Source organism: Felis catus, chromosome B1 (assembly GCF_018350175.1).
Source record: "Felis catus isolate Fca126 chromosome B1, F.catus_Fca126_mat1.0, whole genome shotgun sequence".
Lineage (NCBI taxonomy): Eukaryota > Metazoa > Chordata > Mammalia > Carnivora > Felidae > Felis > Felis catus.
In genome coordinates this window covers 71,650,536-71,673,146 of record NC_058371.1, presented here as the reverse complement: position 1 = coordinate 71,673,146, position 22,611 = coordinate 71,650,536, and the positions used below count along the sequence as shown (strand labels likewise).

At 37.0% G+C, this 22,611-nt stretch overlaps 1 protein-coding gene and 1 pseudogene across 1 annotated transcript in view; both read right to left on the bottom strand.

Moving 5' to 3' along the window:
• Positions 1-2,543: 2,543 nt before the first annotated feature.
• On the bottom strand, positions 2,544-3,741 carry LOC101091443 (annotated as a pseudogene).
• Positions 3,742-14,361: 10,620 nt separating this feature from the next.
• Positions 14,362-22,611, bottom strand: part of ASIC5 (acid sensing ion channel subunit family member 5) — a 29,521-nt gene continuing 21,271 nt past the window's right edge. The window contains 2 exon segments of the mRNA XM_045056725.1: positions 14,362-14,692; positions 17,285-17,376. Of these exon segments, the coding sequence (XP_044912660.1) occupies positions 14,502-14,692; positions 17,285-17,376 (283 nt within the window). The 3' untranslated portion in view covers positions 14,362-14,501.

Sequence of the window (22,611 nt, the reverse complement as noted above, 5' to 3'; positions counted from 1 at the left end):
AAAGTGAAAGTAGTCATGTGATAAAGAAAAAAGTATATGTATGCTTATACTTCCTATTTTAATTTATAATATGCAGTTTTGAATAGAGCTTTTTCTTTTAAACTTAAACACTCTGTGTACTACAACATAATAGAAATGGTGATAAGAAGAGTAATGAAGGAAAATGAGTTCTATCTGAGAGATTCTTAGAAAAATATTTAAGGAAAGAGAAATTGGACCTTTTCATAAGTTGCTAACATTAGCAACTTAATGTTAAAATATTATAAAGATTATAAGGAACCTTGCATTTCCACTTGACAATTCTTTTGCAAGTTTTGCAAAAGAAGCAATTATAAAGTACTAAGCAGCACCTATTATCTTTTGACAAAGACTATAAAAATCTAGTTTATCATTCAGTTACCACCCACATTCCATTTCTCCTCTTCATTTGTATTCTTGTTAAATGCTGCTCTTTCCCTGTCAACGGAGCCTATTTTTAACACCTGACAGGAGTATTATCAAAGTACTAACTGAAAATGAATAATGCAAAAGATAACTACTAGCAGTTTTGCACACCTGTGGACACATGAGCAATTTTTACTTCACTTGTGCTCAATAAAATCCCCTGAAAGGTAGGAGTTCTTCAGATTTCAGTGGGAGAAAATGTGCCTATGATACGGAGCTCATGCTCTCCTCTTTCGTGCTAAAAAAGTGTTCCTGATTTATAAATTTTGGGGGATTTAAAGCTGTTTATATATCGCTCATTGCATTTGTTAACATGTAAATCCCTTTTAAAATTTCTTTTAAAAATAGCGTTAAAACTGTAATAAAAGTTACAAAATTCTTTCAGCATACGTTTCTTTAAATGTTGTACTGTACTGTAACAGTTATTTGAACTTGGCATGAAAAAGTTGAACAAAGAGGTGATCAGAATCCCTGCAGCCCCTCAAACTCACACACAAAAAAATCTACACTACCAATGGCATTTGGGGAGCGATACTACAGTCACTGGGTACCCCATGTGCCCAACACCGTTTTAAACATTTTGCATGTGTTTAATCCTTACAGCAACCCATTGGTAAATACTCTTATTATTACCTCCATTTATTTTATTTTATTTTATTTTATTTTATTTTATTTTATTTTATTTTATTTTATTTTTATTTCATTTTATTTTTATTTTTAACTTTATTTTAATTTAATTTAATTTAATTTAATTTTATTTTATTTTATTTTATTTTATACTTTCAAACTGTATCCAGCTTTATTAAAGATACTTTTCATAAACAATCATGGTATTTCAGGCAGGGCATAGGGAGACAACCGCTAACAGTATACAACAACTTTTGGGTTGCCTGTGTGGGTCAGTCGGTTAAGCATCTGATTCTTGATTTCAGCTCAGGTTATGATCTGACAGTTTCTTGAGTTCGAGCCCCACGTGGGCTCTATGCTGACAGCGTGGAGCCTGCTTGAGATTCTTTCTCTGCAACTCTCTTACTTACATTCTCTCTGTCTGTCTCAAAATAAATAAGCTTAAACACACACACACACACACACACACACACACACACACACACAACAGTACACAACAACTTTCAAATTCCCTTCTTCAATGGACTACCAAAATCAGAAAGCCTCTATGAAACCCACTGAAGTCTTCATTTGGTGTTCTGAACATCAAAGTGAAGGTTGACATTTCACATGTAACATGCTGTTTCACCACTTTTCACAAGTGGGTCCTGACTTTCAGGAAGTGAAATGAAAATGGCAGAATTACCAAGATCCACAAGCTAAAAAAGAAATGGTTTTAAGAGATGCCATCTCCGTGGTGACACTGCAAAGTCCAGATTGCCTGGTGTGCTGGGGACCACTTCCTGGGCTCAGGTTCCAACAGGTCTTTGGGTTTAAGGGAGTCAAGTCTATGGTGAAGGCAGAAAGGAAAAAGAAGTCATAAAAAATTGAGGAGGAAAGCTGGTAAACGCAAGTAAAAAGGACCAGCCAGATGTCTGATGCTGGACACTTGCCTTGCATGCTTTTGGCTTCTGCAATCTTTCTTGCCTCTTACATCAGCCAGCAGCCAGGAACCGGAAGCTTGACTATACTAGTCCTGCCCAACCCGGAAGCAAATATAATAACAGATCAGTAAAACCCGAGCCAGAGGCTAGGCCTTTGAAGGTAACTCTGCCGGCCAGCAGCGGTGCGAAATAAACAGTCTTTTCTGATTTCCTGAGTGTGTGCTTCTTGTCCCTTCCTGGGCACCAAGTATTTGCTGTAACAAAATGAATTTCAGTTTTTCCACACCACAAGTGTTTGTGCCAAGGTGGCTAATGTGTGTCAACATCAAGGAATCCCCCACTCCTGGGAACCAAGAGGAAGTTTCTCAAAACTATAAGGCAAAGGCGTTTCACCCCTGTATCAATCCAGCTTTGGAAATATTCTATTAGTGACATGGGCCCTTTCCCCAAACAAAATGAAGCTTTCTGTATACTACCAATATAGTTCAAAAAAAAAAAAAAGAGAGAGAGAGAGAGAAAGAAAGGAAGGAAGGAAGGAAGGAAGGAAGGAAGGAAGGAAGGAAGGAAGGAAGAAGGAAAAAGAAAATCCTGCATTTTTATAAAACTTGATGAAAAATAGTATTTCACCAGGAGTAAACAGTTGTCAAAAATGCACACACTTCACTTGGCGTCTCCAGGACCCTCACCTCCCTGTGCCTGGTCTGTTTGGGCATCTCTGTTTTCCGCAGGGTTGTTCCCATCCTCACCAGTATTTGCTTTTCCCTTTTCCTCTTTGGGTACCTTCTCTCCTTTCTTCACAGGGGTCTTTTGAGGGTTGGGCTCTGGCTTTGGAGGCACAGAGAGCCTGCAGACCTTTCCTGTGGCTCATCCTTCACCTTGGCTTTCCTTCTGCTAGCATCCCCTTCAACGATTCTCTTAGGTATGGTGGTCGTGACAGGGGGATGTAAGTGCTGGTTGGGGGGATGCAGTGGCCCTCGGTTTTAGCCCATCCGGGGTCGTTCTTGCCTCTTCTTCACACAGCTCCACCTCCATTTTACTTAAAAGGAAATGGAGCACATAAAGTTTGGGTAATTTGCCAAAAGTCAAACAGAGAGTGAGTGGGAGAGCTAATAATTATACATGGCAACTAGGTGCCAGAACCTTCGCTTCTAAGCCGAACGTTCTGATGCCTAACATATTATAGGCAAGCAAAGCAGTTGGCAAGGGGTGAGCTTCTGATGAGAGTTTTAACATTAGATTATTATCTGTCAGGTGATAAAGTTCTAGTTGGACAAGTGTGCAAGGAGTGTGGGGGAGATATGATAGGTGGTTTTAGCCCTATACCTTATGACTAATACTGAAAGGCAGGATTTGGAGGGCTGGGGCACAGGCAGGTGACAAAAGCAGGTCCAGAGAAAGAACACGTGATAAAACGCAGTGTAGGTCACAAAGCAACAATCATAAGGATAGAACGAGAGGATCATATATGTAGTAGGAGAGATGTCGTGATAGCGCTCAGGCCTTCTAGGTATGAAAGGCTTATGCTCTGCCTGAAAACCAGATTTGCCTCAAGTTTTCAGGTTGTGGGACTGTTTAATTCCAACAGTATGCTTTGATGGGCCATAAAAGTAAGGATAGAAAGTCATTTACTGTACCTTTCCATTAAGGCATTTTCTAAGAGTGCGGACTCCTTGGGTGTGGAGGGAACCCTCCGAACGTGGCCAACCTCGCTCTCATGCTCCTCACCTCTATCGACTAGCAACTTCATTTTATTTGTAGCAGTTGTTGACTAAAAGAACTTTTACTGACTTTCTTTCTCAAGTCTGGTAACAAGGTCTGCCAGAAATACAGGAGACCCTGGTTTCCCATCCTCGTTTAGGTCTGTGCTTCCATTGTACCTGGGCATAATCCACTGCCATTCTTCTGATAAAATTTTGATGGCTTGTTCTCTTGTCAAATAGATTATGAAACAATGCATGTCCAAGACTGCATCTCCATCCACTCAAATCCCCAGCAGCCAGGCTAGAGCTTTGCCAGACGGCAGGAGTTCAGGATTGTCGATGTCCTTCTTCCAGGGGCGCCTGGGTGGCTCAGTCAGTGAAACATCTGACTCTTGGTTTGGGTTCAGGTCATGATCTCTCATTCATGGGATCGAGCCCCACGTTGGACTCTACTTGGGATTCTCTCTCTCCACTCTCTCTCTGCCCCTCCCCCCACCTCCCTCTCTCAAAATGAATAAATAAACTTTAAAAATAAATGACCTCCTTCCAAATACTAGAGAATCTACTGGGGAGGAAGAATGATATTTGCGCAGTTTCTAAAGCATCTGTGTTTTCCACTTAGCAGTTTGTTCTTTGTGCTGACTGTGGAGTTATTTACTGAAACAGCCTTCTCTTCACATACACATGCACATGGATGGTTAGTACCAAGTTGCAGTTTGAACAAAGCTTCACTGAAGATATGAGGGAAGAGATCAGATGGGAATAGCTGCAAAAAAAAAAACAACAAACAAACAAACAAACAAAAAAACCAAAAAAATGTAACATTAAAGTTCATTATTATTCTCAGGTGTCTGAATTTCACTGATTATACTCAATCACAGCAATCCAGCATTAGTCAAAAGACCACTCAGAATCTCTGGCATCTTGTCTCTTTGCCAACTTCTGGTGTCACCAATTCTCTGTTGACCACCTGGAGGAATTGTCTATTTCCTTTTAATCTCAGCGGAGGGCGGGGCGGAGGGGCTGGGGGGTAGAGAGGATGACAATTTAATATTATTTTAAGGGAAAAATTTTAAATTGTTAGCAATTATCCTTGCTATCAGATAAAATATTGTTGATATATATGAACAGATCTCATCATTCATTCAAGGGTATATGCGTATTTTCTTCTAAATGGTGCCATCAAAAGAAGACTTGATTAGCAAAAGATATATATGATGGATTTATTTTCATATAGCTCCAATAAATATACTCAATTTGACTACTGCAGTAAAATGCTATTATTAGAGCATAAGTATTTTATAATCCATTTTATTCATTTAAAATAACCTAGATTTCCCCAGATATACCTTCCACTCTCCCCACTGGCACAAGTGTGTGTGTGACTGTGTGTATAAGTGAGTACATGTATCTTAGAGAATTTAGAAGATGATATTAGCCAGATTTAAAACAGTAATTATATGTACCTAAAGAAAACTGACTCACACTTAGATATAAAAATTTGGATTTTAAAATCTCGAAACTTTGACTGGATATTCCTTGACTTTTTTATTTTTCTTTAAACAGAACCAAAACTAGTAACAGCCTTATTTGTACTTGTTTCTGTAACTCCCTAATAATATACACATTTTGCTTTTTCATACGGTTGTAAGAGAAAAAAATGGAAAAAGATGCCAACACGTCTCGATCTGTGGGCTTGAAATAAGAGAAATGCCAGGCAAGTCCTGCACTCACTGCTGTCAAGGTGCTGGCTTTCAGTGTTAAAATTCATCCTTGAAGCTCAATGAAGATCTCACAAAAGGCTCACTGCTTAGCTCTTGCAATAGTGCTGATTCAAAGGTTTACTCAACTTTTGTTGCTATATTTTCCCTTTCGTTTTAAAGGAATTTTAAATTAGATAAAATTTGTATTGCATCGTAAATCTATATTTAACAAAAAGGCAAAGTCTTAACAAGTTTCTAAAACTTTCAAAAATATGAGATCCCAACAATTTTGCTAAATAATTAGCACTTCAATCAGTATTTTGTATATATAAAATATTTTATTGTCTTCAACCTTTTCTTTTTGTCAAAAGAAGAAAAATTACTCTGACCTTCATTCTAGAACTAAAGCATCTATTAAGTTATTTTGGAAATTTAATCACCCAATATTTTTCTCAAAATTTTTAAATGTCATGACCTGGGTTTGCCCATTTACTTTTCTCTTTTCCCCTGGTAATTTTTTTCAGATGTTTGCCATAAGCAGCAACTACTTTAAGTGAAAAGAAAACAAATCTTTCTCCTGGTTCTCACTCAGTAATTTGATTATTACACATTATTTATATGGGATTGTATATTTTTGTCTACATTTTAATGACTGAATTCAAATAGATTTTTCAATTACTATCTACTGTATTATTTTAATCACTCAAAAATCATCAAATTGTTAAAAATCATTTCTAAAATGTTGCTCCTTATTAAAGCACAAGTTAAGCTAAATAACAACAAAAGTATCAACACTTTAACATCATTAACATCAAATAATATTTCCATAATGGAAAAGTACCATTCTCTAGGCATAAATTATTTATGTGGCCAAACTTGACTGAAAACAAATATCGTCATGACCCTGAAATAGGAAATCTTTATTTGTTCTTCCACAGTGAGGCATGATCTATTGGGGGTCACCAACATAAGTGTCCACAAAATAACATTTCTTTACTAATGGACTACCAAAATATCCCCAACTCCCAACGTTGTAATGTATGTATATTTCTCTTCATGTTTTTATGTGTGAATTCTTCCCTTGAGAGATTATACACATGAACAGACACACACTTGTATGTATGTATGTATATATATAGAGAGAGAGAGATAGATATACACACACACTTTTGGAAGAAATACTTATATATTTACTTTTTGAGATTTTTATATATGATGTATGTGATACGATATATATATATAATATGAATACATAACATACTGCATAATATTAAATATATATTATATATAATATGTATTTATGTTTTCAATAGTAAAATTTCTGGGTCCTAATTAATGTGTAAATTTAATCTGCCTACTACTTGCATAGAATCTGTCAACATTACTATTGGCATTGCATGGAGATTCCCATATTCTGTTGGTATCATACACCCTATTTTTCCTTTTGATCTGCAACCACAATCTAACCACTCCGTTCAAGAAACGATAGTGTCTCTTCCTCAATTTGCTGCAGGGCAAAGATCAATTACCTTAGAGAAGAATTTAAGGATTCCTATAATCTAATCACTTCTTTTATTCAAAAGGATTTCTAGTTCAACTTGATGTCCTTTCCACTCTCTCTAAACTAATCTCCTTGATGTTTTGCAAACACACTGTACAAATCTGCAGCTGTAAGGTTTTGTTTCAAGCTTCTATGCTGAAGACCTTGCCTTCTCTCTGTTTATCCAAGTTCTACCAATCTGATCTGCAGGATTCAACTCTGTTTAGATATCTCCAAAACTGTGAATAGTTATTTCTCTTCACCTTTTCTGAACTTTTTTTTCAATAAGCTTTCTGAAACTTAACCGTGTATTAGTATAGATGTATATATACCATATTATTAATATATATGTACATATAATCATGTATTAGTTTTCTTTTCTCTCTCTCTCTTAAAACAAAAATGATTTAGTGGATTTTGTTGGAGGAAAGCTCCCTTTAGGCTCAGGAAGTTAAAGGGGCTAGCTTGAAGGAGATTTTAATTTACTTTTAACAGAGACAGAAATTTTGCCAGTGCCTTAGAGAGATGTGCTAATTTATTGAGGACCTCCAAATGGTCACTGACAGAGTTCATATTTAATTGAATGGTACACTGTGTTTTGGTAACATGAAAAGTTTAAATTCACTTAATACTCAATCTCCATGAGTATGACATCAGGGGGGAATTTTGGCTTAACTTCTGAAAATACAGCCTCATCCTGGGATCATTGTCTACTCAAGTTTCATTTACCTTTCAATCCATAATTAAAACTCTAAATCTTTTATTGTAACGTACAACTGCAGTGGAGAGATGAAAAATCGTCTTTCCGTACCATATCTCAGTTAATATTATCATGTTATTTATCAAACCGTCCCCAAAAGATTTCTTTCTATATAAAAATACATCCCCTGCTACAAAAACAGTTACTAGAGGCCACTGCTCACTAAACTTTAGGTTCCATCTGGGATAAGAGGAGCAAAATTCTAGAAGCAAATTTCCAACAACATAGGTTTTCAGGTATCACTTTGAAGCTCTGACCATTTTCCTCTCCAACAATCTGACATCTACCTCCTGAGCAATCGGATGTACCACGGGGAAGGTTCTTTGTTGATTCATGGCATTTTGGAGAGGAAATAGCACTGATATATATATATATATATATGTATATATATATATATATATATATATATATATGTGCTCTTACCAGAAACATGTCATATTTTAGACTGTACAGGGTTTCCACAAATGTATTCCTCTAGCCTGAGTCTTCTCTGTATGAATATGATAAACATGGCTTGAAAAGCAAAACCCAAAAGATGATTCCTACTTGCTCATTTTGCAGGCAGTTTACCAAGGGCTGCCAATTAATATCTTTTCTTCAAATACCTCAAATAGCTTTATTGGGTCAACTTTATAGTTTGGCTTCAGGTCATTTTTCTGTCTCAGAGGAAAAGCACATCAGCATGAATCATGACCCATGACCATACCTGAGAGAATTAAGAGTACTAGGTCTCTTGTTCTGAGCCCCTCTCTCTGGAACAGAATGACAGTATTCTTTCCCAAGGTTATTTGTCATTTATGTGCTCCTTTTCCATATTCCACAGCTTCTGCCTATCTGTTTTTCACCTGGAGACTTGACCTCTCTAGGCTACAGTTTCATATGCAGCCATGCCATCAACCCCTCACAGGCAAGTAGCAAAAATCTTAGTGTTCCTTTTGTCCATTCCCAATAAAGTGTACTGTTAGAAAGGGAAAGATTAGGGGACTGTCACTACACAGGCAGTGGGCCAGGACTTCCAGTTATTCCCAGGTGAGCCACATAGTGTGGAATCTTCATTCAGTCTATTTTTCCCCTTAGAAATATTTATACTTTCAGAGAAATTGATATTATGGCATTGATTGTTTGCATGGTGGCTCTTCCCTCTTCCAGAACATACAAGTGCAGTCCTCGACCTGGTACAGCTAGACACAGTAGAATAAGGAAGATATTTTTGAGGTGAGAAAGTCAGATAGTATGTGCTTGCATCATCCTCCAACATTCATTCTCATCCCCATATTCTTTACAAAGAATGCTTTGCAAAGGTGCTCCTCCACTATCCCTCATATTCAGATAAAATCTGAATTTACCCATGAGTCGGATCAGCTTTTCATACCTCTATCATACTCTTTCCATTTTTAATAAAGGTTTTTGATTCCAGTTTGAAGATGGTAGGAGATATATTAAGTCCATATGATGTTAAGCTTCTTATCTCATTTTGCTACATTAGCAGCAATGGCATGTCTCCTTGATCTGTGAAATGCAGTTGGTAGAATCAAATAGAAACACAATCTGTTGTTCCAAATCTTTGAGGGGATTGACTTCAGTCAAAGCGTAATAAAGCCCAAAGTAGTAATCATGCCTATTCCAGTCAGAACCTGTTTGAAGTCACATGGGGTCACTGGTAAGAGTTCCCCTAACCTACCTGCTAGCTATTGTCCTTGAGAATCTTACCCAAAGCCTTATAATCTTTTCCTCTTGGCATTCTGGGAAGTGTTTTATACAGGAGAAAAGAATGTCACTTTTATACCCATCATTGAATAGTTTAAACATCTCTGCATTCTTATATTTCATATACCAAGTAGCCAGCTTCAGGGGCAGAACAAGCCTCAGACTTTGCATTCCAAATTCCTTTTGAATCAGCCACTAGGCTTTTCCCAGATAGACATCTACATGACCCATTTAGATTTTTCTTCAGAATTCTTACAGAGATTTCTAAAATTTCATTCTCCATAGAGAGATATTCCTAATTGTCCTAACTGAAGGCTCATTTGATTGGACACACAGCAAGGCTATTGACAAATTCCAATTGTCTATGAATATCCAAATGTTATTCTGGTAGTGGGAGTCCCATGCTTCAGTATCCCCAAATATAATGTCTTCTATTATGTCCATTGTGTGGACTTACCGTGCCTTCTTCAACCAGAGATTTATCATTCACAGGGTGAATGAGGGCTCATTTCTAAACTGACTTACATCTTTCAGTGAAGAATTTTCCATCAGTACACCAAGAAGCTTGTTTTGCTTAAACAGAGAGGAAATAATGATGTTTGGGCCATTCAGTAATAGGAACTCCCCATTTTGGGGATTTTGTCATGGCCCTAAATGCACAACTACAACCTGTTCTTGGATGCAATATATTCCCACCCTTCCCTTCCTTCAGAGCTGCCATTGAACATGCTTCTGTAAAGACCATTTCCATTTTATCATACAGTCCTTCTGAATTGTTCTGTCTTTATTGGATGGTGTCTCTGACGTTGCAGCTGAATTGGGGCTTAGAATTATTTGATGTGGTTCTGTCTCCACTAAAGCCTGGTAACAGATCAATGATTGACTCCTATGAGGATCATCTGTAGTTGCTGCGTTCAGCGACTTGCAACCCTAAACTTCCACTATTTTATGCTGAGATGCAATATTAGGCTTCTGTCGGGGAGACGATAATCTTCATACATCTATTTGACAATATTTCAAAATTATCTGTGCTTTTTTTAAAGTTAAAATATTAACTGTGGATGAAAATTGGGTAATTCTAAAGGTTCTCACTTAGCATGACAAAATGGAGCAAAAGGTTAAATTGACTTATTTAAGCTACAAGCCATTAATGGCAAAGCCCTCTATTTTATACAGCAAGTGCATTCCATTATGGTAAGTGCATTCCATTCCTATCAGGTATAGGCAATGCCACAACAAGATGTTTTTGTTTTTCTTTTTTGCTCTCCAATGTGCAATTTCTTATTAATACTTATGTCATCCACTGCAGCACCAATGCAACCTCCAAGTTGTTCTTTCAACTTCTGGATATTGCCCTACATAGCTTCAAGTTCCTATGTGACCTTGTCCCCTTTCAATAGGAGGGCTATGTAAAGGGCCCAAACATTTATTGATATCCACTATTATTGGCCTCAGGGTTGTATCACTGGAGGGTTTGCTGGTTGTCATGTCACAGGCCTAGAGTTCTTTGCACCCACAATATTTCAAATGCTTCAGAACTATTCCATTTTTCTGTAGGTGCACAGCCTCTGTATTTCCATCTTCATCAATTCCCAAAGAGGTAACATTTAAAATTCTGCAATTGTATGTTTAATTATATTTACATTTAAAACATTTGGGATTGTGTATTTAAAATTCTGGGATTTTTGTTTGGATGCTGAACATGGCAACCAACCAAAATTAATATTCATCCTGAATAGTCTCCTCCATTCCACGATGTTTACCATTCCATTATTTGTCTCTTGATCATTTAAGCAAAGACATGAAAAAAGCAAGGATTCATTTGCAATTGATGGTGCTTTTCAGCCAAGTGGTCCAACTGTCCTCTGGCCTGTTACTGTATAATACTGAGATGGTACATTTGTAATAAAGTCCTAAATAAGTAGCCTCACAGGGCACCTGGATGGGTCAGTCACTTAAGCGTCCCACTTTGGCTCAGGTCATGGTCTCACGTTTTGGGATTTCAAGTCCCACATTGACTCTGCTGTCAGTGCGGAGTCCATCAGATCCTCTGTCCCCCTCTGTCTGCCCCTCCCTTCACTTGCTCTCTCTCTCTCTCTCTCTCTCTCTCAAAATTCAATGAACACTAAAACAAAATAGCCTCATAGTACACTATGTTTCCAAGTTCCCAAAAGAGCTTTGAGCAGAAATGAGGCCCATTTTGTTTGCATGTTTGTTTCATGTATCAGTCTCGATTTTACCTTGTTTGTGTTTCATTTTCCTTTCCCTTTCCTCATCAGTAATTTCACTTTTACAAGAGTGATTAACAGACACAGCAGCCTCCTCTTTTCTATCATTTCCCCTTTCATTCATCTTCTTTATTTCAATCAATTTTGCCATTTTTCCAGAGGTCAAAGCTATATCAGGCAAAGTCTACGGATGAGATTGGTCTCTGCTTAATCTGTTTTAGAGCTTTTGCTACTTTTAACCAAGGGTAAGATGACAACCCTTAGGCATCAAAATCTCATGACATCCATAATACCTATTGTTTTCCCAAAGTAATTCTGACCTATTGATTTAGGGGTCCAAAAGCTACTCCTTATACTGCTTGTGTTGCTCAATTCTCTTTACTGACTCTATGGTCTAGGGTCTCGGAGCTTAAGTCTCAATTACAGGAAGTGAGGCTTACATTCTGAGAAGTTCTGTTCTTAATCAGTTGCTTCTTTTATTACAACAATCCTTATGTAATTTCTTTTAAACAGTATATATTTGTAATGTTTAAAGCATAGGAATATCGGAAGATAAGTTAGTAAAGGTCATGGGAAATACTTAAAATTTGTTATAATTCAGGATTCCTCAAGTCCAAAACATAGGAGTTATCTCAATTATATTTTGTGACTTTCTCATTTTATGTTAGGCATAGAATAATGTTTGTGGAGTTTTTCCTGATGGATTCAAATCAGTTAAATATTTTTTCAATGTGTTGAAAAAGAGTGAGAATAGTATCTCCTTGGTTTCACTTAACAAATTTGAATAAGTAGAGGAGAAAAGAATTTCAACACAAGAAGTGAGAAGCTGTCCTGCAGTAAGCCTGAGATTCAGTCGCACTAATATTAGCACAACAAATGATTTTTCACAACGGTCACAAAAACAAAAACAAAAACAAAAATAAACAAAAAAAACCTCATGGCTTTGCAGCCAAATATTTTATGCTAGATTTTGGTCCACAGGGCAGAGAAATGAGTTACTTTTCACTCTGCAGTATCATCAGTCCTATATTTTCTGTTCATTGGTTTATTTACCTCATTTATTTCTTATTTCTTATTTTATTTCTTGTTTCTTTATTACCTTATATATTTCTCCACTTCTCATTCCCCTTTCCACTACAGGCAATCTTTCTGATGTGTTTTTATGTAAATATTTAATGTGATATTTTTCTTTACTTTTTAAATATGTGTTCTCTTAAAGACATAACATACTTGCTCTGTGTGCATGCGTATTCAATTTACATAAACTATTGCATTATAGAGTTTTGGAGCCTTATATATATATGTTATATATATGTTATATAAATTATAATATATATGTTATATGTATATATATATATATACACATATATATATATATATGTTAAGTTTATTTATTTTGAGAGAAAGAGAGAGACACTGGGGGAAGGCAGAGAGGGAGGGAGAGAGAGAATCCCAGAATCGCCATGCTGTCAGTGTGCAGCCCGACGTAGGGTTGGATCTCACAAACCTTGAGATCACAACCAGAGCCAAAATCAAGTCAGATGTATAACCAACTGAGCCACCCAGGTACCCCAGGAGTGTTTTATATTTTAAACTTTTCTTTACTTAACACTTTATTTTTTAAGATTTATCAATATATCAGCATTTGGGGGGAATCACATTTAATCCATAGGGTCCCTCTGCTGCTTAGTCTTGCATGTACCCACACCATTGCCGTAAGCCTCCCCAATGACAGCTATAAGGATGAAGCAGCTTCTAGCCTGTCACATCTCTGGGAGAGAATTTCTCTGAAGTATTTGTCATGATAGGGATGGCCAGGTCATGAGATAAACATATTCCTCATTCGACTGAGTCCTAATTGCACTGGCCTTATCTCCACAACACTAAGCACTTGCTCATAAATAAACTTGAAAACAACACCTTAAAACTTTTCAGACGTTATTCTCATGTGGCTGGAAAGGAAATGAGACCTGGCAACACTAGAATGAGTTTGGGGTTAGAATTCTATGACTTGTTGATTATTTCTTAAATGTTTTTGGCAAGACTTCTGAATAATTCACCATTGATTGAATATTCTGAGAGGCTGAAAGCAGGTTGATTGATCAAATAAGCACATGGAGATATGTGGAGAAACTGACAAAACACTATGTACTCCCAATATACCAATATACCAATAAAGTTAAATAAATTTAACTTTATTTTTAAATAGATTTAAATATCCACCTGTATAGGAAATACATAGAGATTCCTGCCCCTACAAAAGTTATACAGTTATATAGTATAACTTTCCAGACAAAGTAAAATAAAATTATGTTGAATTTCAGTGAAAATAAATATTCTCAGAAATTTTGTAAAGCGCAGATTGCACGTATTATTTTCAGAATAAAAAAGTATCTTTTCTCCTCACATACAGTTCATTTACCAGGTCCAGTTTGCATTTTTAGATAGGACATAAGAACATAAAGGACATAAAGAATGTCCTTTTACATTATACATTCATTCATTAAAAAAAATTATGATATGCCTACTACACCATTTCTGCTGTTGTAGGTGCTGGGAATTCAATGTTGAAAAAAAAAATAGTACCTGCCTGCTCTGTCTCTTTTTTTCGCTCTCTCTCTCTCCCTGTATGTGTATGCATGTGTGTGTATGTGTGTGTGTATATATATTATATATATGTAATATATATATATTATAGATATACACATAAGTATAGACAGAGATAAAGATGTATAAAGAGATAGATACCTACAGTGGCTTTTATTGAATTCCCAAGATATAAGATAAAATTACATAACAGTGAATTAGTCATGAAGAAATTTGAAGGTATTATGAAGAGAAAAGCAAAAGCTTTTGTCCTATGTGAACATTAGCGTTCTTCTATGTGATTTCTCTTCTTCAGATAATGCTGAGGTGGAGGAGACCCCTGGGTCATTTGAGGTATCTTCAGCAAGAACAAAATGCATATCCAGTAGAAATTGGTGAATATATATTCAATAATTTCTATAATTGTAATCATGCTGGCCCCACAAAATAGGTCCAGTTGACCACCAACATCTGCTGTAATAAAGCCAATAATGAAATCGAATAAATAATGTGTCTTTTATAAAAGGCACATCAAACATTACTAGAGTTTAAATTATTTGAAGCTAATAGATTAACCATAGTTGATACTATATGAAAATGAATTAGTTGTATTATGTTAAGGTATAAAGTAATAGAAATTAATGATATATTAAAATAATATTTATGTAAATCATCTCAAAAAGGAGAGAGTTACAAAGAGTTAACCAACTGATGACTTGAGAGAGAGAGAGAGAGAGGGAGAGAAAGCAATTATAAAATCTGTTTCCAAAAATATAACTCAAAGATTTTGGAAGATAATAAGTTGAGGCAAATCAATAAAACATCCTAGACAATTACAAATTCATTTCCATGTGCTAAATGAACAAATGTAGCATTCAGGTGACTAATTGAATGATGATGTTTTCCAGAAGCAATTTGTGAAGCAATTTGTGAATTCTAGCGTCCAAACTATTTCTTTTTAAGCACTTGTAATATTTCATCTAACTAAAATATGTTAGCACAGTACTGCCTTCTCTTTAAGAAATTTTTAAAATCTATATTTGTCTTTATTGATTGTGCTTAGTTGTAGTAAAATGTGACACAAAATTTGCCATATTAATAGATTTTAAGCATGTAGTTCTGTGGCACTACGTACATTCCCACTGTAGTGCAGCCATCACCAACGTCCATCTCCAGAACTTTTTTATCCCCCCAACTGAAACCCTGTACCCATTTAAAAATGTCTCCAGTCTCCCATTCCCCCCAGCCCCTGGCAACCACCATCCAACTTTTTGTCTATGAATTTGACTACTGTAGCACTGACTTCTTTTTTTTAAATTATTTTTAAAAATGTTTACTAAAATTTTTTATGTTTATTTATTATTTTAATAATAATGAGTGAGGGAGGAGCAGAGGGAGAAGGAGACACAGAATCTGAAGCAGGTTCTAGGCTCTGAGCTGTCAGCACAGAGTCTTATGCGGGGCTCAAACCCATGAACTGCGAGATCATGACCTGAGCTGAAGTCAGTCTCATAACTGACTGAGCCACTCAGGTGCCCCTGGAGCACTGACTTCTTAAATAGATTACATTATTAATCTTTTTCTCATTGCCTTGGACCATTCTTAGAATCATGCTATTTTTTTGTACAGTTTGGTAGTGAGATATAAGTTGCCTCTAGACCTTTGAGAAATTTGTATATTTCCTCCCCATTTAGGGTCTTAGCTGCCCATGTGTGATTGCTGTTATTTTGCCTGATTGATACTCTCTACTGTCTCCTACATCACTTCCTGTAAATATGCAATAAGATCTACAAAATCAGCAATTAAATTTGTTAAGGACATGAACAGACAATGCTTGTAACTTAAAGATTGAATTTTTTTTTTTTTCAACATTTATTTTTGGGACAGAGAGAGACAGAGCATGAACGGGGGAGGGGCAGAGAGAGAGGGAGACACAGAGTCGGAAACAGGCTCCAGGCTCCGAGCCATCAGCCCAGAGCCTGACGCGGGGCTCGAACTCACGGACCGCGAGATCGTGACCTGGCTGAAGTGGGACGCTTAACCGACTGCGCCACCCAGGCGCCCCTAAAGATTGAATTTTACTTGAGTGCTGATTCATGGGGGCACATGTACCCCAATGTTTATAGCAGCACTATCAACAATAGCCAAATTATGGAAGGAACTCAAATGTCCATCACCTCATGAATGGATAAAGAAGAAGTGGTACATATATACAATGGAATACTACTTGGCAATGAAAAATAATGAAATCTTGCTATTTGCAACAAGGTGGACGGAACTGGAGGGTATTACACTAAGTGAAATAAGTCAGTCAGCAAAAGACAGATATACGTTTTCACTCATAGGTGAAAGTTGAGAAATGTCACAGAAGATCATGGGGGAAGGGAAAGAAAAAAATATATACTTACAAACAGAGAGGGAAGTCAGCCATAAGAGACTTTAAATACAGAGAACAAACTAAGGGTGGAAGAGAGTGGGGTGGCAGGGGGATGGGCAGGACAATCGGTGGTGGGCACTGAGGAAGGCACTTGTTGGGATGAGCACTGGGTGTTTTGAATGAGTGGTGAATCACAGGAATCTACTCCAGAAGCCAAGAGCGCACCATGTACACTGTTAGCTAACTTGACAATAAATTATATAATAAATAAATAAATAATAAATTGGAAGTACAAAAGGATTAAATTCTACTCACTCAGTCTCTTCTTTTCGCTCCAGTCTGAGTGGAGTTCTGTGTGGATGTCTGAGATGCTTATCTACTCAGAAGCAGGATTGCTGAAACACTCTATAATAGTCAGTTGCTTGGCGGGGAGGAGTGCCCGGTGTCTGAAAGGAAAGCAAGATGCTGAGTTCGAATATGAATGTCAGCCTTTCTTGGTGAAACCCGGTGTGAGGTTTACTGGAGGTGTGTCTAGGGAGAGAGAAAGTGTCAGATTTAAATGACAGACGAAGACTAGCACTATCACTTCTCCAGTGAGAAGCTAAAACCTTAAGTACAAAAAGAAAAAAAAAAAAACAACCTGAGAGAAAATGTCTTAAAAATTGAAGAACAAGTAAATTAACACTTACCAAGTAACTCAGACACACTCACTGCCTTTTGCTGCTGAGTTATCTTATAGTATAAGTCACTGTAGTTTATTTCAATGTTCACAAGATTCTCCCTGGGGATAAAAACAGAGTTAATCTGGCTCAAGATTGTCAGCATTACTTTTAATGCTTATTTGATGAAATTAATATTCATTTTTAATTCAGTTGTCACTTAATGTTGAATTAAACACAGCACTGTAATCACAATAGCTTGTTATATTTGGAAGGTACTCTTACCATGTTGGTATTTAAGGAGAAGAATTTTTCCCCAGATCCAATAATTTTTCTATGGCTTATTCATGAGAAAACTGGAAAAAGACATTAAATGTCAATATCTATTGAGTAGATTGGAATATTTACAAACATTTAAGTATGTGTCTGATCTGAATTCAAATCTTGTCTTTTGTTACTTGTGTGATCCTGGAGAAACCATGTGGGTTTCTGGAACCTTGGTTTCCTCATCTGTAGTGGGGATTTTAGAGTCAGGATTGGATTGGATTGGATTTATTTTTTTTTAATGTTTATTTTTATTTTTGAGAGAGAGAGAGAGAGAGAGAGAGAGAGAGAGAGAGAGAGAGAGAGAAAAGAGCAGAAGAAAGGGAGACACAGAATCCAAAGCAAGCTGCCGGCTCTGAGCCGTCAGCACAGAGCCTGACATGGGGCTTGAACTCACAGACTGTGAGATCATGACCTCAGCCAAAGTCAGACACTGAATCGACTGAGCCACCAGGCACCCCTAGAGTTGGGATTTTAAAGCTATGTGAGGAGAAATTAAATAATGTATGTAAAGAATTGGCATAGAATCTGGTATATACTGGGTGTTCAATAAATGGCAGTCATTTATATCATTAATATTTTAGGGCAGACTGTTTTCCTAGTGTCTTCTAGAAATCTTTACTTGAGACCAAAGTGAATAAAAATTATTTTAAAATATCTCTTCAGATAGCCTTGGATGCCCTCACACTCTGTCCCCACCCCAGCTCAGATCTTACTTTGAACTTGAATAACATATCCAGTTGTCTCATGGTATTTTTCTTTGAATGTTCAATAGGTATTTCAAATTGAACATATTCCAAGTCAAACTCTTCACATTTCCTCCATTTATAAGGTATTAACAATACACAGCCAAATCCATCGGTAAATATTTGCTTTACCTTCAAAATATGTACAGAATCCATCTCACCTGGATTTTTCCAATAGCTTTCTGATTGGTCTTTCCACTTCCAACTTTAATGTATTTCACTGCAATATCTACATATCCTATTTTCTTCACACAATGATCAAAATAATACTTCTGCAACTAACAAATCATATCACTCTTTTGCTCAAAACTCCCTAGATACTCCCCAGGATACTCTAAGTAAAACTCCATGGCCCTACCTCTGTCACCCACCCACTTTGAACTGTCTCAACTCATGCCCTACCATTCTTGGTCATTGCTTATACTGCTTCCTGCCACACCAACCTCCATTGTGCTCGATCCGTACACGAGGCATGCTGTTGGCTTAGAATCTTCCTCTGCATTTGATTTTCCCTCCTGCTGGAATGTTCTTCCACCATTTATCACTGAGGCTAATTCTTATATCTCCTTTAGATCAGTAGTTTTCAAAGTGTGGCCACAGACACTTAGGGGTCCCCGATATCTTTTTGGGGGGTTCATGAAGTCAAAATTATTTTCATAATAAAAGAACATATCATATCATGTGATATTTTCACTGTGATTGTTATTTCAAGAAAGCTAGCAAACTGGCAAACTATGGTTATTCAGACTATGATATTTGGTGGACATTGTCACAGAAATGAACACAATGACTTGTTGCTTCAATAGCTGATAAGATTTGTAGTTAATAATAAATTTCGAGGGGCACCTGGGTGGCTCAGTTAAGCATCCAACTTCGGCTCAGGTGATGTTTCACAACTTGTGGGTTTGAGCCCCATGTCAGGCCCTGCGCTGACAGCTTGGAGCTTGCTTCTGATTCTGTGACTCCCTCACTCTTGGCCCCTCCCCCAGGCACCTTCTATCTCTCTCAAAGATAAATAAACATTAAAAAAAATTAATAGAAAATAATAATATAAATTTTGAGCCTAGGTTTTAATGTGACAGAATTTTGGAGAATTTGTGTCTGCTATGATGAGCTTGACAACTCCCCAATTTTTAAAGACTTTTCTGATAAATAATGATATTAAAATGAAATATATATTATATAATAAAATGGATAAATATTTGGAAGATCTGCACAACTCAGAGAATTTTTTCTTTTTTTAATGCTTATTTATTTTGAGAGAGAGAGAGAGAGAGAGAGAGAGCATGAGCGGGAAAGGGACAGAGAAAGAGGAAGAGACAGCATCCCAAGTAGGCCCTGTGCTGTCAGCATGGTGCCCAATGAGGAGCTCGATCCCATGAACTGTGAGATCATGACCTGAGCTGAAATCAAGACTCTGATGCTTCACTAACTGAGCCAACCAGGCGCCCCTAGAATTTTTCTAATGACCAAGAAATAACGTTCAAAATCATTCATGGATGAAAGATCCATTGAAAGTACAAGACCAAGAGATATTAATATATTTAAGTACAAAAACTTCATTGAGATGTTTTGACATATCACTACTTTCAAATGGCAGCTTTCCAGTTCCATCCTTGCCTCTTCCTATCCCATAAGAGATAAACTGATAGGAAAGCCCACGCACTTTCTCCTTTGGTACCTGGGAAAGTTCAAACCCTTGGGATTTCTAAGCCAAGTCTTAATTCATAACCACATTGCAAGGCAACGGTGGCTGCCTCCCCTTGTTCTCTCAAGCCAACAGAGGATCTTCTTGGGAGACCCCAGGGACTTCCCAGAAAGTCTCATTATATGACTATGAATTTTTTCATACTCCCTTGATGCGAGTGTGGCATCATGGGTCCCAACATCCAAATCAGATTTTGAGTAGAGAGTTAATTCCACTCCCCATGGGGCAACCACAAGATGCGTATTATAATGAACATGTAAGAAACTTCACTTGTTGAGCTCTGATGTGTTATCAAAGAAAAGTGTCACATATCCACAAAAGCTATTAAAATATGCCTGTCTTTCCCAACTACATATCTGTTTGACCTAAGGTTTTCTTCACAGTCTTCAACCAAAGCAACATGAACCAACAGATTAAATGAAAAAATAAGAATCTAGCTGGCTTCTATTAAGCCAGACACTGAAGAAATTTACAATATTCTAAAACAATACTACTCTTCTTCCTAAATTTTATGTTTCTGAAAATAGTTGTTTATAAAAATCTTTTATCTAATGTTGCCATATCGTAATCTATTATTATTGTTTGAAATGAATTAATAAATAACATTTTTATAGTTTAAATTTTCAATATGACAAATATTGATACAACTCACACAAATAAAAGCTCATTGGACTCTTCAGTAACTTCTAAGAATGCAAAGGGACCTTGAGATCAAAAAGTTCGAGAACCACTGCTTTAGATCTTTGCTCAACTGCCACCTTCTCAGGAAGATCTTACTTTATTGCAATCCTCAACCCTAAGAACAACTCTCCCTGCCTCTGGCTTCCTCGGGCCCTTTTTCTGCTTCCTTTCTCTCCACAGCACTTAGCACCATCTGATATGACTATATATATTTATTGTTCATCTTCACCCCAGTGGGAATAAGTGCAACAAGTCAGGGTTTTTGTCTTTTGTTCAGTGAGGTAAACTTAATGCCTAGAACACCTCAAATCCTGACACAGAGTAGGTGCTCAGTACATATTTGTAAAATGAAGAAATAAGGGAACAAATTGAAGATGAAACCAGTGAAGGAAGGGGTAAATATTAACCTGTCTGTTTATAAGCTGAGGTGGAAACCAACCACCTGACGATTTTTCAGATGGCAACAATAAGAATGAATCCTATTAGCAATGTTTCTTGGAATTAGGTGGTGTTTTCTCATATATCTAAGGAACATGGCTGTAAATCACTCTCCTAATTGTTCCCAGTTAGAAATCAATATTCCTAAGTACACTTACTTCAAAATATATCATTAATATGTTTACTTAATTTCCACTGGTTTAACCCAGGGTGACAGGAGAATGTATTTTATTTAAGTTGATCATCAGGAGTCGCTGCCATATTTACAAATAATAAAACAGCTGCCAAAGTGAAGGAAATAATAAAGTCTTGGAAGTCCAATAATTTTAGCAATACTGCAATCTTCTTGCTCTCCATTGTGCTCCTAATTTGCATGTACACTGATAATATTGTCTCATTTCCTAAGCACAAACCTCATAACTGTTTCCAATCGTTATCCATCTGTGTTTTTGAGAGAAGATAAATTCATCCCTTACAAAATAGTGTGACATTTATTCTACTTCTCGCAGGCACGTGCCTTGCCTAGTAATTTGGCTCTCATTGAATCTGTGCTTCTTGAAGATAATGAAATTGTTTGGGATTTAAGTCCAAGAATATTTGTTTGTGTCAGGGGAGGCACAATTATAACATATTTGGGTTTGGTTTTTTTTTTTTTTTTTTTTTTTTTTTTTTGGGATAGAGAGAGACAGAGCATGAACGGGGGTGGGGCAGAGAGAGACGGAGACACAGAATCGGAAACAGGCTCCAGGCTCCGAGCCATCAGCCCAGAGCCTGACGCGGGGCTCGAACTCATGGACCGCGAGATCGTGACCTGGCTGAAGTCGGAGGCTTAACCGACTGCGCCACCCAGGCGTCCCCATATTTGGGTTTTAATAACAGTAAGGAGATCAACATAAAAATCGAGAGTGTATTGCGTTTACAAAACACTAAATAAGGACTTCAGTTGCTTGAGTACGCGTGCTGTATTAAGGGGAATGAATTAGTTTTGCATAAAACAAACAATTTGATACAGTTTTTACTTGAAAAATTGTCAAATTAAAACAGAACAATTCACAAAGTTCATTTGTTTTGCTAATGGAATTGGCCTGGATTCAGCCAAAATTTATCTTTATATTCACTTGCAAACTACCTACCTTAGTCAAGCTAAGCTTCCTATCATCTTTCTAATGGGGTTTGGCAGCTGCCACATGAGGCCCTGGATTGGTCATAGTCTGAGGTTGGCTTGTGTGCACGGAAGAAACACAGACAAGTCTTCATGTATGTTGGAAGTTGCTTTGTTTCAAATCTTACCGCGGCTAAGATTTCACATCTGCTCTCCTGGCATTTGTGTTTTCTGATTTATTACTCTTTGATTTCTGGTACCTGTGCCCAAACCAGTTTCCTAATTATATGTGTGGTTTCTAACCACCAGCTCCATCTATGATTTGGACACCCTGCCTTCCGCTGCCTCAGTTCAGCGA